Source organism: Mycetomoellerius zeteki, unplaced genomic scaffold (genome assembly GCF_001594055.1).
Source record: "Mycetomoellerius zeteki isolate Tzet28-1 unplaced genomic scaffold, Tzet1.0 scaffold48, whole genome shotgun sequence".
Classification (NCBI taxonomy): Eukaryota; Metazoa; Arthropoda; class Insecta; order Hymenoptera; family Formicidae; genus Mycetomoellerius; species Mycetomoellerius zeteki.
This window is the reverse complement of record NW_017257479.1, coordinates 761,667-787,688: the sequence shown is the minus strand read 5'-3', so window position 1 is coordinate 787,688 and position 26,022 is coordinate 761,667. Positions and strand designations below refer to the sequence as shown.

Below are 26,022 nucleotides of genomic sequence, written 5' to 3'. Positions count from 1 at the left end.
CCGTATTTTACCATCTAATTTGCTGCAGCAACCAATCTTTTTTTTCAGTGTACGGTTATTGAATCATCGGCACACACTGGCTCACTATTCTCATCGTCCGGCACGCAATCAATGTCGGTGTCACTGTCGCCCAAGCAGACGCTGGACAAGCGCTAGTTGACTGGTAAGTCCTTGTCCTTGACGTAGTGAGCGGCAGTAAGGATGTAGCGTTTACTTTGCTAAGAAACCGCTTCATGCTGTCTCTCTATCATTGGCTGTAATATCATTGAAAAGATATTTTGTATAAAAATGTAAACTTTTAATAATATAATTTACATTTAATTATGAGATGAAATGTTTATATAATAAAGTGATAATTGACTTATTTAAGATTTAATGTATAATTAATTAATAATTAATTTATTTCTATATATATATATATATACTCACGTTGTTCGTATTCCAACAGTGCTCCATCCAAGGAAAGCACTTGTCGAACTCGTACGTTCGCCATCGAGAATTCTTTGCGACAGGTCGTTCGGCAGCAATGAATTATTTGCCAGGTCTATCTGAAAATTCAATAGGCGAGATGGTTGATTCCGAGTTCCAGCCCAATGTAGTCCCAAGGTTCATCACGAGGCCGCTTAGACGAGTGCTGATGCTTGTGCTATCGACACAGCACATCAAAGGATTTGAGCCTTCGAAATCGCAATGATTGCGTGTCAGGTAAATGATGGCCCGTTTTCGCGATTGCCGCAGAATGTTGGAGACCAATGTATAGTCGCATTTATGCATGTTCTTGTCTGACCGTCGATCGTACACTGATCTCCCGGGGTTCGGTATTAAAAATAAGAATGAGATGTCAGGATAAAAGAATATTAATAAGAAGAAAACATAGTCACATAATTATCTTTTATAGAATTACTGAGATATTTTTATTTTATATCCAATAAATTAATTTAAAAGTTAATTTCCTCTTACAATTAATAAAAAAATGTCGCAATTTTTCATTTGTCCAGTTTTCTGAATATTAAGTAATTGGTCAATATATTTATTACTCGTCTTAGTAATCTTTTGAAATCAATTTTTTTATCTACGTACTATTTATCAAACGCCTCGTTAAATTTATTTTCTCATTCTTATCACAATTGAGATTACCGCGTTTGCATCACCATATTCTGAGCACGGAGATTAAAAGTAGGTATTCGATATAAAAGACTTCATTCCGCAATGTTTCAGTTTCGCTTTAATCTGTCAGTGTGTTGAGAATCCAGTCCATGTAGTAGGCGACATTGGTGCAGACTCCAGGGAATCCATCGGTATCGCACTGCTCCAGTCCGTAGCTGACCACACCGTAGTGGATCATGCGTACTGATGTACCATTATATATACCAGCTGCCTGCAGGGGTCCGCCGCTGTCGGCCAAACAGAAGTTCACGTTCTTTCGACCGCTGGCACATAGCTGCTTGTACCAGATCTGCATGGTCGGTCTGTGCATTTCTTTACACTGTTCGTTGTCCACTAGTGTCAGCGTCACTTGCAGGGGTTCTTGACTACGCGGACCCATCAACTTCGTAGTGCCCCAACCGATTGCTACAATCTGAAAATCAAAAGCAAAATTTGGAAATAGAAATGAAGTAGTTTTTACGAAAATCGAGAAATACATCCGAATCGCAATTTTTAGAAGCGGTAGAAAATATTTCTCGAAAAAGTTTGATGGACTGTAGAATCCATTCAAAGAGATACAATTGTGAAATATTTCAATTTATGAAAAAGAGAGAAAGAGAGAGAGAGAGAAAATGTTATTTAAAAATTCCTTTTTCTATTTATAGTATCAAATCAGTAGTAGATTTAAATAAATTGAAGCAAAATAAATATAAATCTTATTGTTTTTTTTTATTATTATTTGTTAATTATAAATGGAAGTATATTAATCATTCTCACCCTTTTGCTATGTAATAATGTCGCAGTGCCAAAAGGCAGACAAATAGGTTTGACATTCCAAGGTCTAAAATCCACTGTACCATTCAACCTAATAAGCGCGATGTCATTTTGCAGTTTTGTTCTCGTGTATTCCGGATGGAACTGGAAGCTTTCCACACCGAAATCCTGATACCTCTCGGCACATACGATCTCACGTCCTTGGGAGTCTGTATCGCAGTCACGTTCCTTACTTATATCGTGATCCCCTACCCTGACGCCTATCAGTCGTAGACCTGGAGAATAACGATTACACAAATTTATGCCAGTTATAATAAACGCCATTGAGAACAACGAACGTTCTTGAGTATCTTTCAAATTTTATTTTTAAATTTAATCTCTTTAATTTCTTCTTAAGTTTAAAATTTAATTCTAATTTTTGCCATACTTATGGCAATATGACTTTATGACTTTTTCCTTACCCCCTGGAAGGAAAGTGACACAATGAGCGGCGGTGAGGACGTAGCGCGAGGAGATGACTGTGCCGCCACAACGGAACTCCGGATTTGGTCTTCCAGTATCATATGCGATTAATGCCATCCACGGATACTGGAAAATTCCAGTCTTGTTGCCTCCGAATACCTTCGGCTGAGTGACGGGCCCACACAATGTATGATCCAACAGACGTAGATTCGGGTGGTTCGTTACATCTGGTGGATTTGGAAGATTTTCTGGATTTGGATCTGGAGCCTCTGTCGTTGTCGTTGTTGATGCCTATTATCAAAGATTAATATTTAATATGAGCAAAATTGGAAAAACTGTAAACACTTAATGCATTTTATATGAAATCGCAAATTCAACAATGTTATAATGATGAACAATACCAAGTTGTAGAGAGCTTTATTAAGTTCTGTGAATACATGAAATGCGTTTTCGAATGGATATTAAAGATATACAAAAATTGAGCGCAAAAACGTTTTCATTGCTTTATTTAGAAAAATATATTTTTAATATTACACCTAAAATAAAAAAAATTATAAAGGAACTTTGATTGCAATAAAATTAAGATATTTTTTTCTCAGTGTGATAACAATAAAATATCTGACTTCATTGTTATTCTGTATAATATAATAGAATATTTTATAAATATCAGATTTGACGAGTAAAGCTTCAGTTGATATCCTAGTACAAAATTAGGATAAAGCAGAAAGTCGAGGTCACAGAAATTTGTTTCAGCATTATTTGAGAAGATTATTAAACGGTTCGCAACAACGATATATCTTTATTACGTACACCAATAATGGCAGCATGCGATACAATTTGATATATTTCATGGAAAATGATGAATTATCAATTATCCGAAACGCATTAATCTGATGCCCTCGACGAGAATCAATAATCAATCTACCAATAATCTTTTAACTGTTTATAAATGTATTTAAGTAATAAAGAATAGGAAACAAATAGAGGAGCAAAATTATCAATATGGTGTTGCCGTAATATATTTGCGAAAGGTATGTATTTATTTATAATTATAATTTATAATACATAATTCATAATTTTTTAGTTTTTCGTTTATTTTTTAAGTTAGCTTCAAATTATATTAGATTTAATTGTCTTTCTTTGATTAGAGATCATAGATTATATTATGTGTTAGTTAACTTTATTTTATTAATTTTTATTTTAATAAATTAATTCTAAGTTAATATTATTGTCAATAAATTAATGTGTTATATTCAACTACCTGACTGCAACAAACTTTCGGATAGCTGCCTTCGAAGCCACATTGCAAATTTCTAAGAGTCTGCAATGTCTCTGCCGAAAACGATCTTGAACTTATTAAGATAGATATGATTTCCGGACACTTGCGAATGTCGATGCAATTAGCATCACTATTTGAACATTTATTCTCTGTAAAGGTAAATTATTGTTCAATTTAATCAGTTAATATTTCTTAAGCAACAAACTTTAAAATTCATGTCTTATTGAAATTTAGAATAAATCCTGCATTTTTGAACATACATATTGTGAATTGAAATATCTTAAATAATATTCACCTGGGAAAGCGTCTTGATAAATGCATGATGAGAATCAGGTAGATGCATTTATAATTGTAAATATGTTAATTAATTGTACCAAATGTGTCCGTACGATTTAAAATAAGCGCATGATATTTAAAAAAATGTCAAGAAAAGATTTAGTATTAGAACTTTATTAAAGAAAGAACTAGATATTTTTTTTCAAATGAAAATGCCCAAATGCAACGAATTGACGTCTAATGAAATCATACTCACGTGCATCGATTGCTGTTAAAGCGAAGAAAAAGACAAATAAGCCGATGGACATCATGTTTATTTGTGTTATTCTTCGCTAATTAATCTCGTTTTATAAGAATTCTCTTTTTTCCCTCTTTTTCTGTCCCTTAAAAATCAGATCGAGCGGGGATTTTCCTCTTTCGCTTCGATGATTCTCGTCGCGTATTCAAGCCGAGATGTACCACAGGTCAAATCAAAACCAATACTGATCGGCTGATCGCCAATCAAGTAAGCTCCTCTACTACTTGCTGGGCCTATTATTCTGTTGGTTTCGGTGGGGATGTTCGTTAGCGATGATCCATTCGTCATCATCACTCTTTTACAATTATAGCTTATCGAGTGGGATTCGTAAAATGCTAAGAAAATCTGAAATGCGCGAATTTTCCTTAAAAAAAATTTCATTATCCTTTTATGAAACCCTTACTTATACGAATAATGAACAGTTTCGGGTGAATGTTGATGTCATTCTTTTCATTCATAAAAGTAATATTACTGGTAAGACTTTTGAATATTGAAACTGGTAAAACAGTTGGATATTGAAACAAACTAAAGATTATTCTCGTTCGGAAAATGATAATTATAACACGAATCTCGCCAGAAAAGATTGATCAAGAATAAACATCGTAATTTTTATAATCACCGGGAGTTTCCCAAGATAATATTGCTGCGTGATCGAACTCTTGCAGGGATGTATGTTGTTCTGCTAAAATATGTAATTATTAGTCATCGGTTGACAGATGAGAAAAATTATGATGAAATATCAATACTTTTCTCCAAATTGACTACTAAAGACGTTGCTCGCTCGTATTTCTTTACTTATTTGTTATTTAATTTAACAAACTTTTTTAATATATTATCGTAATCTATGACCACAACAAAATGCGAAGATTCCTTCGCTCGTGATATTGAAAAAGCATTTCTCTCTGAAAGACTAATAATTTAACGAATTAATAGCACATGATTAGCAGCAATTAATCAACCATTGTAATTCTCGAGTATTATTCTCTCGCAAAGCTCGAGGAGAAAATTTTCTGTTTGTCGTTTTTCCTCAAAATAATATAGAAATTTTTAATATTTATGATTTATTAATAGTATCTGAATTAATTAATGAATTTGATTTTCTAGTACAGTACAATGTCCTTGGTCGTATTTTTCGAAGTTGCATAGGATAAACTGTTACAACATTATAAGTCAGTCAATAGATCATATTCCATAATGACCCCATTCGTTTTGATAACTCTGGAAAATAAAGATATGAATATTGAATGACGTAATCGTCAATTACATAGTTTTGCGATTCGTCAATTCACGATTTTGTAGATACTATACGTTTTCCTAAAAAAAAAAGTGGAATTACCAGGAAATCGATTTAGTTTTTTTATATTAGTCAGATAAAAATGCAAATAAGTATTGCAAATAATATTGCAATTTATTGATGATTAATTGATATATTTCCTAAAAATATAAATCTTATACAAGACGAATCAAGGATTCACATTACGATGATAAGAGTGATCTCATTAAAGGATAATACGAGGGTAATACTAAGGAAAATACCGTAATTTAAGAAAATATAATTGTGAAAACCATTATAATTCAAATACAAACGAATTATTCAACGATGTTAGGACAATAAAAGAGAAAGAGGAGAATAATCCGGAATAACAAGGCCGAAAAAGAAAGAAGGTAATTATTAATTCGATACAGTTAAAGAAGAATTTTAATTTGTTTTTATTAGTGTTATCACAAACATAAAAAATACTTTTTTACACATTGTCGTTTTTACATGCTAACTGCTTTATGGATATTGATTTCTTTATCATTTGTTGTCAATATTATGAATTTTATTCTACATTTATTGCACTTTATGTTTGAATAAAACTCGCTAAGAATATTTGTAAGTAATATTGCTATTAAACATGTCAATATAAATACAGGTAAAACGAATGAGCAATTAACGTCACTTAACTACGTCACTTAATATGTTCATATTATTGAGTATGTTTATAGGCCTTATATACATACATATATATATAGAAAATAAAGATAAAATATAATTATTATTTTATAATGACTCATATAAATCTCATCTTTTATCTTATTAATATATATAACTCATTTATCACAATTTAAATTTTTTATTGCATCTTGTTCATCAATTTCTTCAGAGAAATTTTAATAAAATTATTAATATATAATATTTCCTATTTCAATAACATGTAAATGTATCTCTACGGGACTATTAATTCTACAAGACGCAACTCGGACTACAGAAATACATTGAGATTTATAGAAGAAGGTCACCGATACCGACATATTACTTTGTTTTAGACAATATTTCTTAAACAAAAGATAAAAATACAAACTAAAAAGTGTCTTCTATCAGATAGTATAAGCAATTTTTATAATACTGTTTACAATTTTGCAATAATTAAGTTTTTCGTAAGTTATGGAAAAACGATCTGATAAAATGGGCTCCAAAACTAACATAGTAGGCAATAATGCCAACATTTCTATTCTATAAATAAAGATATATCCTATTCTGCAAAGAAAACTAATTTATGAAACTATAAACATTTAAAATGACATAATATTATCAATAATAGTCACTATTATTTTAATTACGCAATTTGCAAAAGAACACCGTAAGAATTTTCTTCTCGGATTCATAGAATTTGTTTTTAGCTGATTTGGTAAAATGGTGCAAAGGTTAGTTTCTAAGAAATAAGGGGATGTCGCGCTTTAGGAGCTGACCTACGTCAGTATCGGTGACCTTCCTCTACATCATATTTTAACTTCACAAATTTAAAAAAAAATCATTACCAAGCAATAATCAAAAGATATCTTTTTTCGTAAATGATATAGTGTCTCTGTTTATCGCCTCAAGTTGTTAAGAATCCAGGGAACGAAGTCCGACACTTTCGTGTACACGCCAGGCCATCCCTGCATGCCGCAGGGCGATGGTCCAAAGGATACGACACCCACTGCAGTCCACTTGCCGGTACCATCGGCGATCCTCTCGACGGCCATCAGGGGACCACCGGAATCACCCCGACACGAGTCTTTGCCTCTTTGACCACCTGCACAGATCTGTCCATAGCCCAACTGGACTCCGGCGCTGACGTAGGTTTGATCGCACAGGCTCTTCTCCGTTAAGGGCAAGGCCAACTTCAGTTTAATATTCGAAGCCGAGGTGGTTTCCGTCTTGCCCCAACCGGCTACGAAGAGTTTGCCGCCGAGCGATGAATTGGACGGCAGGCAGATGGGCTTAACGTACCTTGTGAATGGCACTTCACGGCTGAGACGTAGTAATGCAATATCATAACGTTGATCCCGCGAAAGGGGCCGGTAATTTTCATGAGCGATTTGTTCTTCCACACCTATGGTTATTGGATCATCGGCACACACCGGCTCACTATTTTCACCATCCGGCACGCAATCCCTGTCGGTGTCGGTGTTGTATTCGCCTAGGCGGACGCTGGACAGGCGCCAGTTGGCTGGTAGGTCCTTGCCTTTGACGCAATGAGCGGCAGTAAGGATGTAACGTTTACTTATTAAGACACCGCCGCATGCTGTGGATCTACCATTAGCTGTAATATCAAATTGAAAAGATACTGTATAAAAATGTGAAACTTTTAACAATATAATTTACATTGAATTATAAGATTAACTGTTTATTTTATGTGATAATTAACTTATTTAAGACTTTATATACCTATAATCAATTAATAATTAATTTATTTCTACTCACGTTTTTGATATTCCAACAGCGCCATCCAAGGAAACTCATCGAGCTCGGTACGTTCGCCACCAACGATCCTCTGTGACAGGTCGCGGCCGCAGTCGTTCGGCAGCAATGGATTATTTGCCAGGTCTATCTGGAAATTTTCAATAGGCGAGGAGGAAGATGATTCCGAGTTCGAGCCCGATGTAGTCCCAGGGTTCGTCACGACGCCGCTTGGACGGGTGCTAATACTCGCGCTGTTGACACAACACACTAAAGGATTCGAGCCTTGAAAACCGCAATGATTACGTCTCAGGTAGGTGATGGCCTGCTCCCGCGATTGCTGCAGAATGTTGGACACAAATGAACATTCACGTGCGTTCATGCATGTTCCCGCTTGGTTGTCGACCGTACACTGATCTCCCGGGCTTTGGTATTCTGCGAAAAATAAGAATGAGACGTCAAGATAAAAGAATAATATTAATAATAAGGAAACATAATATTATCTTTATTAGAATAACTGAGATATTTTTATTTTATATCCAATAAATTAATTAGCCAATAAATTAATTTTCTCTTAGCAAAAATATCGCGATTTTTTATTTAGTGATTTATGTCAAAGAGATTTTTTTAATTGGAAGATAATAACTTTACATAATCGCTTCGTTTTAATAATACATACAATATTTTTTACTTCTCGTTATTTGTCTAGAATTTAGAATATCAAGAATTTCCAGTTTTCTGAACAAGAAACTGATCAGTATTTTTTTTTCTATGTTATATAAGGATCTCTTTGTAGAACTTTCTTTCAGAATTCAATACTATAGAGATGATATTAATATTATTTATACAAAAGTAAATATATTATAATGGATTATTAATGATACACAAATACATTAATATACAATATAAATTATTGTAGTGGATATAATGAGAAATGTCTATAATTCAAGGATCTATCCAAGTATTGCAGCACATGAAATCAAACAGAGCTGATTCAATCGCGTTGACTATGCATATTATTTCCTAAGATTCTCGATGTTAACCATTAATTCGATGACGTAATGCTGCATGTACAATTCGAGAGATATGATCGAAAACCGGCACCTAATTTTTGTTTTTACGGAAGCGTGTCATATATTCATAACTAATAATGTCGTGAATCGTGTGATAATCGTGTCCCGCGGTAATTAATCTTGCAGTAATGAAATTAAATTTGAGATATGTGCAATTATCTTCAGACGCATTTGATCAACAGTTGTTGATGCTGTGTACATTACGCACTGATAACTTTTGATACAATCAGTATTTTGCCTTTTTTGTATGCGAAGTAAAAGAAAAAAACTAGAAGATAGAGAAATTATCTTTAAGAAAAGTGCAATTAAACAGTATTGAATTTAAAAAATTATAAATCAGGATATAATAATTTAAACTTGTAAAAAGTCATTTTTTGAAAAAAGTTGTGATAAATATTCTAATTTTTTTTTTAAACCTTTAAAAAGAAAATTTTAAATTATCTGTCAAATATTTTAACGGTACATGCAAACTATCTGTGGAATATATTTCTATTTTTTCTAATAATATTTATTTGTACATAAACTAATTTGTTCTCAGTCGAATCATTCATGATCTTATAATGAACTAATTCAAGTTCTTTGTAATCTTGTCTTTTAAGTATAAGTAAAAACGATCATATATGAATTCAAATGGCTGTACCAAAAACTTTTTAAATGTGAAAATTATTATAAGTATCTTTTAATATTATAAGAATTTTCATATTTGCTAGAATGCGGAAGAGTATATATGAACGAATTACAACAAATTAGTCTTCAACATGTTCCTGAACTAACATTAATGTTACGTCTTTTAAAGTTTGAAGAATCAACTTACGCGCATTGATGCTAATGATCAGCAACGTTAGGAACTTCAGAGACACTAGGAAAATTGATGTCGACATTATCGGCGAATTATTCAATTTCGTTATTATTAACCGAATACCAAGAAATAATCACAGCACACTTTGACAATAAAGACTCGCTCGGTTACGGCAACTCCTTCTGTTTTATAGCTGCTTTGCCGCAGATCAGAGCTTCAACTGACGATAGTATCCATGATAGAGTGACCAGAGCCAGGGTCAACAACTGTCCCCACCATCGCTGTTAACAAGCTTCGCCAAGTTAATTATGTAGCAGGAGCGGATTAGTCGAGAAAAATTCCTATTTCTGTAATCTATAGATAAAAACTACAGACATTTTATTCAGGAAACAATAATAAAAGGAATAAAAGGAGCAAATCTTTTTCCTATAACTATATTTTGAGTAAATATTCGGTTACTATAAAATTCTATATTCTATTCTGTTAATTCTCTCTCTCTCTCTATAATAGACTGTTAATTATATATATATAAATTATACGTTGAGCTATAATATATTATTTAATTTAATATATTATAGCTGAATAATATTAATATGTATAAACTCATATTAAGATTAATATAAATACATATTAGTACTTACAAATATTATATTGATCCTTGCAATCTCTGGTCTACTGGGATTTTCCCTGTAAATTCCAATCCATTTTTTATATAACTGGTGATAAATTTTCTTTTCTTGTTATTTGCTTTCTTATCAGCGTTACATTTTTTAATATAAATTTATCATAAATGATTAGATTTATTTTACATATATAATTTTTATATAATTTAAGAAATAGAATTTATATATATATATATATGCTTATAATATTTATATACAATTTATTCCAGTTGCACAGTTCAATTTATCGTAAATCTAACATAATGAAATAATGCTTTTTTTTTAGAGAGAGAAAATCCTGAGTTCCTGAAAGATATATATGCTCCATGATTCTATTGCAAAAGTTACCTCCTTCCTTCCGCAAAATATGTAGGTATTACATAAAAATTATCCTAGAGGGGATTATAGATTTAAGGTGTCTCGCCAATAAAGAAATCGAGCGTGAAAAATTGATCTTACAATTGTGAATTATGAAATCAATGTAAACAAATGGTATAAGAAAACAAAAAGGAAAGGGCTACGAACCAAAGGTTTATCGTTATAATTTGAAAATTGAAACGTTAGTAAATAAACATATCATTTAGTTAAATTATAAAACTTTAATGTGCCGGCTATAAACAAACAAGACAAAACAAACGTTTCGATCCCTGTTGGATTATTATCAATGTTAACAAAAAAGTAACGGTGAAACTATTACAATGAGGATATAGATGTGAATATATAAAAATATAAAAAATATATAAAAAAATATTTCTTCGCTCTTTCTCGCAATATTAACGCTGTCAAATGGTATAAGTATGGTTATTATCTCAGTAACCTTAAGAAGTCATTAATTGCCGACTAATGGATCGATTATCTTAATATGCGCATTATCTACTCAAATATAATTAACATATAATAGCGTAATACAGATCGTATCTTATACATGCAAAAGTACTCGAAGTATCGCGGCATATGCATTTATAAATTGAATGAAACAATTGTGCTAGATCTGCCTTGTTCCTGCATTAGGTCTTGTAGCCTAAAATACTTTTCCCAGCAAATGCCAAGTTACATCCCAGCAAACCCAACGTTACATGTAACTTTGTGTTTGCTGGGGTGTTGTGCTTTCTCACTCAACAATATAACTATAACATAATAAACAATATTACAGTTATATTGTTGAGTATAATAGGAAATTACAACCAACATGTACATTACATGTAACTTGGTGTATGCTGAGATTCTAAATATACATTCCCGAGAAAAAATGAAGAAGATTTCATTGTATATGTGTGGATCAAATTAGATCAAATAAGATCAAATTGTATCTGATGAGATTTAGTTTTTAGATATAATCAGATCTTCAGAAATCTAGCTTGGCCTCACATGATTGATGTTATATCCATTAAGATCTAAATAGATAATCTGCGATATAAATAAAATGCTATTTTATATATATATAATTGAATATAAAGAAAGAAATTGTAGATCTACGAGAATATATTGATATATATGAATATTTAACTTTATACAATGAAACTAAATGTAATAAATATTAGATCTATAAAGATATAATAATATCAAAGAAGATATATATATATATGTATAAGTGTAATCTGATAAAAATTGGCATACATATCTACAGAGATCTACAGAGATATAATAATATCAAAATAGATCTATTATACAATTTTGGCCAAAGATAGTAAGGCAGAAAGGCACAATTGCAATTTTATCGCATTTTACGTTAATTGCATTTTAAGTTAAGTATCTTGACGAAAAAAAATCTCAGAGGTTTTCAACCACGCATTTTAAAACTTAAAAATATATTATATCTAATGAGATAAATGTTTATAATATTAGGATATAAATAAATCAAAGTATATCTACATCAATCTACTTTCATCGGGTCAAAATAAAGATCTCTTAAGATCTCTTTTTAGATCTAATGAGATCTATATATATATAGTGAAATCTTCTTCATTTTTTCCCAGGTTGTAAAAGAAGGAAATGCTCTATCATGTATTCTAAAAATTCACGGAAGAAATTGTCGTTCCCGTTTTATATTTAATTGTTGTAGTTGTGAGCAATTACGAACGCATTGACGTGCTTCCGCAAAGTGATTCACGTAGATTTCTGAGATGAATGTAGAGAAAAACAGCTCGATGATATTGCGTATTTAACTGACGTAATCTAGATCTGACAATGCAAAATGGGAACACCCTGATTTCTCTGAGTGTTCTATAATACATCATACTAAACATTTGCAGTATTATATGCAATGTATATATCATGCATCTCATACATGACACACGAATTTCGCGAAAAGATTGGAAGTTGCGGTCGTATTTCCAAGAAGATCACAATGTTAGATTTTAATAAGTTTTGCTTGAGTAAATTTAGAAATACGTTTTAGGTCTAATCAAAATTCTAATCGAATCAGATTTAAATTAATTTGACGTGTCCTTGTTAATTAGTTCCGCGAACAATAAATTGTGCGCGAACAGATGGAAGAAATCCTGCGAGATTTAAAAATTTCTTACTAAATCTGATTTTTTTAATCGGCTTTACAGGATAATTACTTCCACGAGTGTTCAGATGTTTGTAAGGAAAATTCTGTGATTCTGTTTGAGTTTCCATTGAAAGATCTTTATTTTTACAACTGTTTCCTTTTAGTTATAAATTATTAATAATAATGCGTTTAATATATTTATTACAGATTTATTTATTTTTAAGAATATTAGTGACAGGCATTTTCATCACAATTGTACGATTCAGATTTAAATTATTCCAGATAAAAAAAATAGATTGCATATCTAGATAAAATATTAAACGCGAAGTTTTCCGCCAAGTAGGCTATAAATTTGTTTTCTACAGATAGAATTGAACACTTTTATGGATGCATGTTGTTCAAGATCCACATAATGTATGCCGCAATTCTGCTGTAAATAGCAGGTGCTCTGGAAGCGCCACAGGATTTTGCGCCGAAGGAAACGATGCCGATGAAGTAGTATTTAGGAGGCCCATTCAGGCTGTTCACTTGCATCAAGGGTCCACCACTGTCACCACCGCAGGAATCGTGACCTGGAACGCCACCCACGCACATCTGCTGGTCCTCCGATATTTCTGCGTATCTCTTGAAAGCTATCAAACATCTGTCCATCTCGACGATCGGCAGCTTGACAGTCTGTAGGATCGTGCTAGGCTTTGGATCATCTATTGATAATAAGACAATTTGAAAATTTTTAGTAGATTATTAAAATATGTAAATTCAAGATTGAAACAAAAGTATGAAGGTAAATATGAGGCCCAATTGGTTTAACGTGAATCCAAAAACGTTGGATGTTTTTTTAGAAAACAATTTAATCCACTTAGGAGTTTCTCCAACTATCTTTATAATGAAAAGTCTCATTTTGAAATGAATTTTATGTATGATAGTGTATAGGAAAAGGTATGAAGAAAATATGAAGTTTAATTTAAACTTATTAGCTTAGATTAATTTAAATGTCTTACTGATATCAAAAATTCCCCAACCGGCGACTTCCGCTGTTTTGCCGACGAAGTTCTTTCTAAGGAGTTCACCGTTCATCATGCAAATCGGCTTCACGTGTTCTATGTATAAATCGTAAAGAAAAAGAAGCAGATTTACTTACGAAAACCAAAGATGAGTCGACTGAAGTTGATTAATGAAGATTAATCAATTCACAAACTCACCGTTATAAACTGCCGGCTTGTTCATTCGTATTATGGCTATGTCATTTTTGAATTCCGGCTTGTTGTAACTCTCGTGGACAATTACCGATTCGGGCAGGAAATCTTGCACTGGCTCCGCACAATATCCCTGCTCACAATCGGGATCAGTGAAGATGTTGTGCTCGCCCAAACGAACTCCACCGACCTTGAAACTTAGGTATATCTCCATATTTATTAAACAATACAAAATCACATCCCATACAGCACAGAATTTGCAGCAATATCGCTGCGAAATCTCTGCAATATTGCTGCAACATGCAGTGTTGCTGCAACTTTGTGTTGTAAGGGATATGTAAATTACAGAAACATATATAATACATTTAAATTCTTAAAATTAAAAATTCTCAAATAATCTGGAGCGTCTCTTCGATGTTTCTATTTTGAACAGACTAATAAATAACACAGAAATCGTCGTACATTTTGCAAATTAATCCAGTTTAATGAAGAAATGCTTATTTCATCTCTTCTCATCTCAAAGACTAAAAATAATTACAATTCGGTCGAACGCTTGTACTTGGTAAAATATATGGCAAAAGTCTCGTTTTTCTTTCTTTTCCTTTTAATAATATTTTTTTATATTTATTTATTTATTTATTTTATACGTACTTTTCAGGTAAATTCACTACGCAATGGGCAGCCGTGACTATGTATCGTCGACTAATTAATGTACCGCCGCATCTGTAGCTTAATGCGTCATTAGTATTCGGCATGCTGTACCCTATTCTCGCGATCCAAGGATACGCGCCGAGGCTCGCATTTTTACCACCAATAATGCGATCGCTGTTAGAATTGCCGCAATTATTATGCTCCAGTAACGACCAGTTAGGATGTCTCCTTACATCGACTACAAACCGTTAAACTTACTATAACGTCAGGCACTTTTAACAGGAACTACTTAATAAAATCTTTCGATGAAATTTTTTTCATTGCCTAGATTTGCTATAAATCATATATAATTTAAAAATAATAATTTGATTTTTTTACTTATTTAAAATATTTTTCGAAAATTATTATGACTTTCTTATACATATAATTTATAAATGCATATTTAACGTTAAAGGCGATGTATTTGAATTTCTTACAGATTGTATTCGAAGAAATTCAGTTTAAGTATTTACTTTAAGAATTGGAATTACTTTTATTTATATAATGTATGGTTCAATTTATATTGACTCATGCATTCAGTTCTGATATATTCTAAATTATAGAAAACTTACTTGCGGAGAATGCTGCATTGCACGAAAGTACAAGAACGCAAAGTAGTGAGTATCGCATCCTGCTTGGAAGCTGGAAAACAAGTGAACAAACAATCAAGTGAGAACTAATTTTATGATTATATCATTTTAAAGAGTTATATCTTTTTCGTTAATTTTCCCTTCCTACAATCTTTTACAGAACTTTACTACTCGATATAGTTTTTATGTTTTTTATATCCTTTAGTCAATACAATATTTTAGAATCACTCCTCTTACTGTAAATTGCATTATGCACAAGCTATGCACTAAAATCCTTGTTCCTCGTCGAGTGTTCCATTCGAACTACGTTCGGTATCGCTTAATTCGTTAATCTTCTACGTGTCCTCCACCTTATCTCTACCATGCAAATTGCATGACGGCTTAGCCGATAGATCTTTATAATCCATTCGCTGCAACTGTGACATACCTATGGTATTAACTATCCAGACTATCCATCACGCACTTGAAACATACTCCAAAGATGCCCATATTTTTCCCGGTTTATCGATTTATTATAGTTTCTTACGAAATATAAAGTAAGAATTGTTATATTTCTTACAAAAAGTAAAGTCATAATTTGATTTTTTATGATCAAATCTTACTATAGTACTAACAATTTTTAAATCTCATTTGCAAAACAAAACACTCAAGTTAACTTCGAAGACCAGAGATAATAATGAAAATTTATTATTCATCTAATGTTACAAATTGAAAGGACACATATCTTGTAGGTGCAATTCAACGCCTCGATCATATATAATATTTTATTGCAATATAAAAGATTTATATAATAAAACTGCCACAGAGTAAAAGATTATTAAATAGCAACAGGCAATGTTAAATCCTTCGCAATTATTATTTCTATACTTATCAGAAATGCGTGAATTAATAAAAACGTAAGAATTTAAAAGAAGTATATCGAAGATGCATTTTTCATAAGTCAAATAACTTTTTGAAAGCTAGAAATATATCAATACCTCGGAAGACTAAATAAAATAAGATATCCAAGTCTAGGAAAGGTAACAAGTATCTCACTTACATTTCGTTTTGCAATTCGCTGCTATTTATTTTCTTAAAAATAATAATTACAAAAGGACGCCGTAGATAATATTTAGAATTAAGTATTACGCAAACTTCGCAATCATCAAGGGAGAATCTCCCTTCAATCTATATACAGCTCGTAGGAACATTATCGTACAATGTTTCTCTGTCGGCGGGAAGTGAACCTGAACCGAGGTACACTTCTAGACTGAGAAACAGTTTTAGATGAACCCTCCCCTCAGTCCCCCTGCGATATTGGGGAGCCGCGATCGCGTTTCGACGAGGCCTTCCCTTTGCCCTTGGATTTGGTCTCTCGTTTCCGGCTGATCGATGAGGTTGACGTGGTCGAGGCAGAGTCGGCTGGACTAGAGTGACTGGAACCCTCCCGGTCCCACCTCGTCAATGTGTCCCGTAGATTTTGACCGTCGTTCTCCTCGTACGTATCCACGTCGACATGCAGATTGTCCTGACCGTTGGTCTCCAGATTGGCTCGTATCTCCCTGCGCTGTTCATCGGTGTGCTGGGGACATCGTACCGATCTGGTGCACAGCTTCTTCGTGTGCTCAGACACGACGCCGCAGATTTGTGTGAGCAGCGCCCGCTTGTCCACGAGCGACATATTCTCGTAATTCGACGGCGAGCTTTCGTTGCTGCTGTGCACGTTGTGTTCGCCGCTGCCGACGACAGTGGTGGTCTCGCCGTTCCTTTGCGAGCCGCTACCGCCGGCCGCGCCCTGTTGCTTTTGTTGCTTGCTCGAACGCTTGCTCACACCGTTGCGATCCTTGCGTGGACGTTTACGCTTGTTGCCGCTATCGTTGGTCAGACTCCAGTCAACATCGTCATCGTCGTCGCTCAACACTCCGCCGTAGTTGTTCAGGTCCTTGGAATTGTTCGCGATACGAAGCGATGCGATACGCGAACTGTTCCTTCCCATGCCCATACATTTTGCTAGATGAGTAGCGAATCTGCAAGCTGCCACCCCACGTTCGCAATTTGGACAGTTGCATTCCTGAGATTTCTTCATCGGATGCTGACCGAACACGTCTAAGCCGGGGGAATCTAATACAGAAAATGGAAGTTACAGAGTTATACAAAAAATGAAAAAAAAACTTGCTAAATAAAAACATATTGTACATGTAGAGACTTAGAAATTTTCCATCTTCCCATTCACATTTGAATGAAACTCTTCTTGCTCTCACAGCATGAAATATTTTAGAAATATTTCCAAAATATTTCATTGCAAGATTTTAAATATTTCAGAAATTTTTCAAGAAATCTTTTTGAACTATAAATATGTCCAGGAAATCAGAGTTTTTGAAATATTCTTTTTCTTGCAATATTTGTACAATATTAAGAAAATAATTGACATAAATATTTCATGCCTTGCGGATGATCATCACTGAAAGTTTGTTATGTTCATATGTACCGACAATGGCGTAGGATTTGTCATCGGGAATGCCTTCTTCGACGTCGGAATTGCCAGTCTTGGTTATACGATGTATGTCGAATACGAAACCCATGAGAACGTCATCCAACAAGTCCTCGTAAATTTCCTTTGTAGCTACTTCAACATTCTCTGGCTTACTCATGAAATCCACGAAACGTCGATTCAAGTCCTGGATCCTTTCCTCAGTTACAGACATACTGGTTTTGGGATTGAGCAATTTATTTCTATCTAGACTGAAGATAGAAAAATATAAGGACAATTAGCGATTGATTAATGAAGGTATTGATTCCATCAGTTTCTGTCGTTTCTATCTTTAAGATAACTTAGAAATATTAAAATTCACAAAAATTAACAGTAAATTAATAAGTTTGTAAAAACAATCATGCATTCAAAATTCAGTTTTTTTAAATATATATATATAAAATTCAAAAATATGACAACAGAAAACCTTATCCTTTCCAAGCTTAATAAATAATTATGATAAATAATCAATAATAAAATAAATAATAAATTAATTAAATTAATTCTTCTCGCAGAAGATTCAATAAGGAAACTCAGAGCGTCGGTCGAGGAAACATCGGTAAAATATTTGCCGATACTTGCGGGACACCCGGTATAGCAGAGACGGGGTTCTAACCTAAAAAGGGAGAAACGGCAACAAATTGGCGACGTGGGGCAATCCAGGGCGAGCACCGTCGGGACGAGATGGCAGAGCAACCGGATGTTTTTCGTTCTTCCGGTTCTCCGCGAAGAAGACGTGCGGAGCGCCGTCACCGCCGATATCCGACGCCGCTCCGTTGGCTCTTGGTTACGGACGACACCTGCGCGACGACATGCGCGTCGAGTCGTCACGTGTTCCTCGTCGCGTCGCGGCGTCGCCCGTCGACGGATGCGGAGCGTTCAGCGTCGGAAGACGCGAGCGATGACGGCACGAAGGAAACCAAAGGAAACGCTCCCTTCGCGCGGCGATCTCTGCCCGCGGCTTTATATAGGTCGGGGAAAAGCCCTTCGGTCCCTTTTGCGATGAAAACAACGCTCAATTGGCGATTGCTGCGCGTCGAGTCGCACCCTCGGTGCAGACGCACCTTTTCGATTTTCTTTCCCACCGCGAAACGCTCCTTCTAGGAAAGTGCAAGTAGGGGAACAGATAAATATCTAATTAATTCTATAATTATATCCGATAATTATCTCATTATTCAACAGCATTGATTGCACTTCTTGGACCAGTTAGAAGGGTCGTAAAAAGGCGAAGCAGAGCAGAGCAAAGCGGAGGAACTTAGAGAGCCACGTGGCCGTGTTTTCTTACTCCGAAACGGAACGAATAACGTCCGGAGCTATGTCGAGAAAAAAGGAGGAAGAAGGCAATAATTGGTGATTCGTTTCGAAATATATTGAAAAATGATTGAAAATTTATATTTCAACGAAAAATGTAGGTTAATATAGATACTAATATAGACATCTATATCTATATCTATATTATTATCCGCATTATATGTCAATAATTATTTATTATCACGTTATAGATATTTATTTTTAGTCCATTTTGGCACGCGCCTTAGGACTCGAGATCGTCGAGCTTGTCGATTGGCCGTCGCATTGGGAGTTCTAGGAACTTCATGTGATCTCACATCCCACAGCCAATCCGCAGCCATCTCTGGCAACTTGTCGCGAGATGCGGTTTCGTGACAAGTTAACCAACTTTCTGTTTTTGAAACGCATCTGTATGGATGTACATAAATAAAGAAATACGTGAAAGATTCAAAACTAGATCGAGTAAATCGTATATTTTCAAGCAGTGTTGATTTTGCAAAGTTTTTAAATTCAGAAAAGTACCCAGAGGTAAATCCCTTTTTCTTTAAAATATACATTCAACCTTTAAAGGCTATACAGGCTATAGAATAAAATGAATTTTTAGGAGTTCTGTGAGAATATCTAAGTTCGTCAGAAGTACAACCGTCCTAATTGACGTAATGGCACGAAATAGAAAATTCGCAAAATTTTACACGTCACATTATTGCATGCGAAGGACGATTCCTAGACGCAGAAAATTTCGATTCCGTTCTGTTTGTATTTTCTCTCTGAGGAAGGCGGATTTGAGCACCACTGAAGCCGAAGTCGCGTATACGAGACTCAAATGACCCAATAGCGAACAAGCAGGCTAGAAGCAACAAATTGTTACTTGTTGCCGTGGTGGGAATATTACACCACCACGCTTGTTGTTCGTTCAGATAGTTCGGAGTTTCTTGCTCTGACAAATTGGATTCCATCACTAATTGATCTTCGCCGTGGAGGATCACCCCTCGTCCTCAGCGACGACGTGAGGCGGATAAGATCACTCAGGAAAAAGCAGACGCATGGAGAGTGATGACGCGCCCCTTGACGTAGGCCATTTTACATAGCATCGGGACTGATGAAAGGGCCTGTTCCTTCAGGGGCAAACGCACTCGCTGGCTCTCCCTTTTCGGGTACTCGTTTGCATCTCGGTCGAAAGCACAAGGTATGATCAGATATTGTCCCTCTGATATGAGTGACTGATGTTAAGAATGTTGCTTATTGCTTACAGATGTTCTTAACGTGGAATGAAAGTAGAAAGTAAGAATAGACTAGTTTAGCCAAAGGAAAAATCTCTCATACGATTAAATAAGAAAACTGGAGATAGAAATTATTACGTGTCGCAATGGCAAAAGCAATAGAGAAGATAGGTGAGTAAAATTTACTTAGATTTCTGTTTATGAATGCGTGGTGTAGGACATCACATGCCTTCGAAATCATTTGCGATTGTTGTATGTATGGTAGATTATAAAACTTGTATACCTACTCTACTCAAATAAACAAACTGAAATCAAAACCTGACGAACCAACTTTGGAAAATGTAGCTTCTTATATATATAATTTATGCAAAGATTATACATCCAAATATTCTTTATTTTATATGGTGTTTAAATTTCTAATAGATAATTAAGACTGAAAAATTGTGTACATTAGAACAGTTTGATTAGTGAATGAATTAATATACATATTTTAAAATAATATATGGAAATTAAAATTACACAAGAAATAAAACTTAATTTTGTTCGATTTAATATGTTATTTATATTCAGGAATTTCTTCCTTTTATGTGATTCAATAAATTTTCTTGCAGAAATCCTGAAGATTGAGGAGTGTAATGACGATCTAATTGAGGATGAAACCAATGGGATCATGTTTGGTAATTTGATTCATTCAGAAGTAATAGTTTAATACTGTAATGATTCTAAGTATTTAAAATAATATGAATATTTTGGTTTTGCAGATATGGACCTCTCACAAGACGAATCTTTAGATGTGACTGACAGAGCAGCCACTGACAATGAGAAAGGTAATTATATTTTGTATATACATTAAGGATTGTACAATCATATTTAAATTTGTAGACATTCTTAAGTTCTTAAGCAATTAAGGATGTCTTAGAACTTAAATATGATTGTACAATCTTTGTCAAAGTTGATAAATTGCTTTTAATTTTTGGTAACCGTGTATTTTTTAAAACTAAATTTTGAGGCACATCTTGTATATATATCTTTAAATATATTCATAATTCTTGCAAATTATAAATATATTCGTAATTCCTGCAAAACCACATAATATAGTTTTGATGCTTAATTTATCGTGTTTGTTCTATTCTCTACATTTTAGTTTTTTATTTTGTCAGGTGTAGTTATTTCGATTGTAACTGATTATCAATGTGTGACATGTCAACGTATTTTCCAATCAAAAGATGTAAGTTGTAAAAGCTTTTTTAAGACTTTTTGAAGCTTTTTTTTAAGACTATATTTTATATATCTGTCATTTTCTCATGCTTTTCGTTTTTATTAATGATTTATGTCTTATAATTTTGAGACAGATGTTAAAGAAGCATGTAGACACATGCAGAGAGGAAGATGACTCAAACAACATCCTCGATAATATAGCAAGTTATGATTCAGAAGAAGATGAAGAGGATGAGGATGATCCACATTTAAATGCTGAAGGTTTGTGGCATTGAACAGGATTATCTGTTCATTCTTACAATACAAAGAATCTTACAATCTGTTTATATTCCTAGATTCGGATTCTAAGAGCCAAAAGAATAACAACGAAAAACCTGTCATCAAGCCCGTACCCGAAACGCAGTGTCATTGTTGCGCGGAAGACTTAAAGACGGCCCATAGCGGCGGGGAATACAAGTGTTTACATTGTGATCTCAGCTTCAAGAAAAAAGCGTCTCTGGAAAGACACGATGTAGTCATACATTGGAAGTGCGATTCGTGCACATGTAATGAATGCGGTTCTTCTTTTCGTGACAAGAAAGCTTTAAATAAGCATCGCTATACGACACACGGAGATCGCAAAATTTTTAAGTATGTTTATATGAGCATGCATTTAAGTTATTTTCATTAAATGTAAAATTATTGTCATAAAATCCTAATTCAATACTTTGTAATAAATATTCTCTCATTTTTTATTACAGTTTTTATTAATCCAGTTTAAGATTTATACTTTTACACAAAATTTTATGTATAGATGTGACCCTTGCGACACTTATTTCTCCCGGAGCTATCACTTAAATCGGCATATAATGCAGTCTGGTTGTCACGGTAACATACTTAATAAATTCAGTTGTCAAGTAAGTACACGATTATCCACTGATAATTCTTTGAAATTGGAGATTATAATATAATGATTAGAGGTTTTAGAACATTAGACATTATAATGATCGAATGAACGATGTTGTAGGTTTGCAAGAAAGACTTTACGCGTAAGGATAACTTGCGAGAACACTTGCGTACTCACGCAGGCACGCCTCAGAGACAAAAGAAGAAATGCAACTATTGCCCAAAGGAATTCTTTACGTACCAACAGTTGTTGGTACACGAACGCATGCATACGGGAGAGCGACCAGTCCAATGCGATTTATGTCCGAAGACATTCCTGTCGCCGCTGGCGCTGAAAAAGCATCGTCGTGTACACACCGGAGAGAAGCCATTTGAATGTAAATACGTAAGTATTTTTTATCGAGTTGATGCAGTTACAAGTACAAGTATTTACACAATTCTTTAATATTACATATTTCTCTTGATGATAATTAAGTATAGAAATAATAACACTAACTTTTACTATGTCATTTTATATTACAAGCTAGCTGAATGGACATATATTTTCGTAAGTTTTTAATCGTCCATGAATGGTACTGAACTAAAGAGGTTTCTAGATACACAAAGTACGCGTAGTTTTTACTTTACAAGAGCAATCAATTTCCGTTAATGGATTTTTACGCGAGTACTAATATAAGAGTTTACTTTGTCAGTGTCAGAGAAAATTTGCCGCTCGTGAAACGTTGAATCGTCACCTACGGACGCATACGGGTGAAAAACCACATGTGTGCCAGTTTTGTGGCAAATCATTTATTCAAGCAGCGCAATTAAGAGCACATGTGTTCCATCACACTGGAGAAAATGGTTTCTACTGTGATGTGTGCAATAAGGCATTTAATCGGAAGGCGCGTTTAAATATCCATAAGAAGTTTGTACATGAGGGAGCGATTCCATTTACGTGTGAAGTCTGCGATAAAGGTTTCACGCGAAAGGAAGACTTGGTGAAACACAAATTGTTACACACTGGCATCAAACGTAAGCGATATTTATGTTATAAAAGGGAATTACAAAAAAATGTGTATAATATTTTTAAAATACGTCGCACACTTCGCTCGTTTTATTGTATTATATATAAATTTCTTTTTGCATTACGTTTCAGCGTTCAAATGTGACAAGTGTTCGAAAGCCTTCTCGGTGAAGTCGTCGTTGCAAGCGCACCTCAACACTCACAGACGCGAACCGCCCCAGTCATGCGTCGAATGCAATAGAGTGTTTATCCGACAAGATTGCCTGATGCGACACATTCGGGCGAAGCATCGGGAACTGTTGGAAGACGCAATGGACGAGGTCGAAAAGAAACATTTGCAAACGCAGTTGTATAATATCGCGTCGACCGCTGCTGCCAAAATGAAAACCGGCGAATCTAGAAGACTCTCCACCGACGAGTTATTGAAAGCCATCGTAGATCTTTTGACATTACTTATCGATGAGGAAACATTACAAGTATAATTTTACATAGCTTTATATTTACATAACTTTATTATTATGCATGAATTACTGCGTTGTTAAGTGCTCTCAATTGCCAGATATTTAACTTTCTTTATTGCTATTATCTCGAGAGTCCGAATTTATACTTTATGTAACAGGTATAAGTCTTTTAATTTAATTTAATTTTGTTACATTGCCTTTTAAATTAATTGTGCTAATTTAATATCGACAGCTATTTGGTTGGCCGGATGCTCCAATACAAGACGTCCTCGAAGCTGTAATCAGAAGATGCGGACAAGAGCCGATAACATCGGAGAACAACATGGTATTCACTGAGAGACTGCGACAAAACGTCAAGCTTCTATTCACTGTTGTCATCGACACGGTGAATGACGAAACGGTGAAATCTCTCTTAACAACGAAAACGGTGGACGATGTCATTCTTCACGTTTTAGAAATATCTAACCAAAATTAGGAACAAAAAATATTACACGAGCGACGATCATACCTTTTTCAATATTTTAATAGCGTTTTTCACTGGCAGAGCTGGTGCGCACTCAGTGCATTTTAAAGCCGTTGTACACAAATCGACGTAAAGATGTACGTCTAATAAAAATATAGAAATGAATTAAACCGCGAAATCCTCAATACATTCTATTGTGCTATTTGATAAAATATACATTAGTTATTTTATTAATTAAGTTATCTCACTTTTATATTTAGATTAGATTAATGTACAACAGCTTTAATGTGCACTGAGTGCATACCAGTGTTATCAGATCTGAATCGCGCAATGCTACGCACACAAAAGCTGAGCGACGTACGTGTGCGCTCAGCGTTTCGGCTACCTTCGGGCACAGTAGGAACAACTCTCTCTCTATATCGCTTGGCTTTTGTGTGTGTAGCGTTGCGCGGCTTAGATCTGGTAACACTGGTGCGCACCAGTTCTGCTAGTGAAAAACGCTATAAGGTTGTGCGAATTATTTTTTGAATATTTTACGATTTATGCAAACACACAAAAAAAAGAGATAGTTTAGGTAATGAACCCATATCAATCATTGAAAAACATAATCAGTAAAGTGGTTTCTAAATTTTGAAGTTTAACACACATACACTTAGGTTACCGTCATATCTTATAATTTAATGCGTGTCTTTAAATATTTTAAGGTTTATTTACGCAAATTATTATCATCGATTTATTTTCAATCAATATACATCATGTTTGAGTAATTATGCAGTTTAGGGGAGCATTCTCCGATGTATGCACTCTTGATCTTGACATATGTGATCAAGGTCATGACCCCCAATGATCTTTAAAGGGTTTTAGCCCGCGGTCGTCCTTCATTAAAAAGTTATTAACAAAAAAGTTTGAAAAATAACGTATTATTTCTGCTATATACATGCAACATTAAATACTATTCTACATAGGTTTTGACTTTCAACACGAAGCAACTTTCATCCTCCTCCCCCTGCAAAGGAGTGCATGACTCATCCTCCCCCTTCTCCCTTGCAAAGGGGCGCACGACTCCCAAATAGGGGAGGGGGGATGAGAGTCGGGAGTAAAAGCCACGCTCCTTTGCAGAAGGGAGGGGGGAGAGTCGTGCACCCCTTTGCAGAGGGGAAGGGGGGTGAGAGTCATGTGCCCTTTGCAGGGGGGTGGGAGGGTGAGAGTCGACTGTAAGAGTTGTGTGTCCCTTTGCAGAGGAGGAGGGAGGGGGGGGTTGAAAGTCAAAACCTATGTAGAACAATATTTAATATTGCATGTATAGCAGAAATAATATGTTATTTTTCTCACTCTCTCTCTCTCTCTCTCTCTCTCTCTCTCTCTCTCTCCTCTCTCTTTTTTTATAACTTTTTGACGAAGGATGACCGCGAGCTAAAACCTTTTGAAGGTCACTCCTTGGGGTCATGACCTTGATCACATACTAGGTGTACAAATAAGTTTCCGGGTTTTTTTGATCAATGAAAAATGCAAAATTTCAAGAAAA

General features: G+C 34.5%; 4 protein-coding genes and 2 pseudogenes across 4 annotated transcripts; 2 read left to right on the top strand and 4 right to left on the bottom strand.

The window, feature by feature from the left end:
* Nucleotides 1-44: 44 nt before the first annotated feature.
* Nucleotides 45-1,154, bottom strand: LOC108727242 (serine protease easter-like; annotated as a pseudogene).
* LOC108727241 (serine protease easter-like) lies at nucleotides 1,044-4,523 on the bottom strand. Its single transcript, XM_018455286.1, has 6 exons — nucleotides 4,359-4,523; nucleotides 4,194-4,269; nucleotides 3,644-3,810; nucleotides 2,382-2,673; nucleotides 1,924-2,195; nucleotides 1,044-1,579 (listed from the first exon to the last, which is right to left on the bottom strand). Exons 1-6 carry the CDS (start codon nucleotides 4,521-4,523, stop codon nucleotides 1,226-1,228), a joined length of 1,326 nt encoding a protein of 441 aa, XP_018310788.1. The 3' UTR covers nucleotides 1,044-1,225.
* A 2,380-nt stretch (nucleotides 4,524-6,903) lies between these two features.
* LOC108727277 (serine protease easter-like) lies at nucleotides 6,904-15,735 on the bottom strand. Its single transcript, XM_018455331.1, is given in 8 exon segments — nucleotides 6,904-7,804; nucleotides 7,966-8,366; nucleotides 13,349-13,673; nucleotides 13,971-14,069; nucleotides 14,172-14,362; nucleotides 14,817-15,054; nucleotides 15,428-15,497; nucleotides 15,683-15,735. Coding segments are annotated over 8 exon segments (2,052 nt in total). The 5' UTR covers nucleotides 15,695-15,735; the 3' UTR covers nucleotides 6,904-7,088.
* A 758-nt stretch (nucleotides 15,736-16,493) lies between these two features.
* On the bottom strand, nucleotides 16,494-18,825 carry Sgf11 (SAGA associated factor 11kDa). The gene is made up of 3 exons (XM_018455330.1): nucleotides 18,571-18,825; nucleotides 17,913-18,166; nucleotides 16,494-17,545 (listed from the first exon to the last, which is right to left on the bottom strand). The coding sequence occupies exons 2-3, from the start codon at nucleotides 18,127-18,129 to the stop codon at nucleotides 16,725-16,727; spliced, it is 1,038 nt and encodes a 345-aa protein (XP_018310832.1). The 5' UTR covers nucleotides 18,130-18,166; nucleotides 18,571-18,825; the 3' UTR covers nucleotides 16,494-16,724.
* Nucleotides 18,794-19,623, top strand: LOC108727276 (uncharacterized; annotated as a pseudogene).
* A 340-nt stretch (nucleotides 19,624-19,963) lies between these two features.
* Nucleotides 19,964-24,554, top strand: LOC108727253 (gastrula zinc finger protein XlCGF57.1). Its single transcript, XM_018455298.1, has 12 exons — nucleotides 19,964-20,430; nucleotides 20,497-20,635; nucleotides 21,076-21,141; nucleotides 21,226-21,291; nucleotides 21,625-21,692; nucleotides 21,817-21,943; nucleotides 22,018-22,312; nucleotides 22,476-22,578; nucleotides 22,689-22,952; nucleotides 23,260-23,581; nucleotides 23,706-24,049; nucleotides 24,267-24,554. The coding sequence occupies exons 2-12, from the start codon at nucleotides 20,611-20,613 to the stop codon at nucleotides 24,507-24,509; spliced, it is 1,923 nt and encodes a 640-aa protein (XP_018310800.1). The 5' UTR covers nucleotides 19,964-20,430; nucleotides 20,497-20,610; the 3' UTR covers nucleotides 24,510-24,554.
* The last annotated feature ends 1,468 nt before the right edge of the window (nucleotides 24,555-26,022 follow it).

Coding starts and splice junctions, on each gene's coding strand:
- LOC108727253 (XM_018455298.1), top strand. CDS start 20,611: ATGGCAAAAGCAATAGAGAAGATAG. Junction 22,313..22,475: donor GGAGATCGCAAAATTTTTAA/GTATGTTTATAT, acceptor TTTTATGTATAG/ATGTGACCCTTGCGACACTT. Junction 23,582..23,705: donor GTTACACACTGGCATCAAAC/GTAAGCGATATT, acceptor ATTACGTTTCAG/CGTTCAAATGTGACAAGTGT.
- Sgf11 (XM_018455330.1), bottom strand. CDS start 18,129: ATGTCTGTAACTGAGGAAAGGATCCAGGACTTGAATCGACGTTTCGTG. Junction 17,546..17,912: donor CAAATCCTACGCCATTGTCG/GTACATATGAAC, acceptor TTTCTGTATTAG/ATTCCCCCGGCTTAGACGTG.
- LOC108727241 (XM_018455286.1), bottom strand. CDS start 4,523: ATGACGAATGGATCATCGCTAACGAACATCCCCACCGAAACCAACAGA. Junction 4,270..4,358: donor ACGCGACGAGAATCATCGAA/GCGAAAGAGGAA, acceptor GAGATTAATTAG/CGAAGAATAACACAAATAAA. Junction 3,811..4,193: donor TTTAACAGCAATCGATGCAC/GTGAGTATGATT, acceptor TTACCTTTACAG/AGAATAAATGTTCAAATAGT.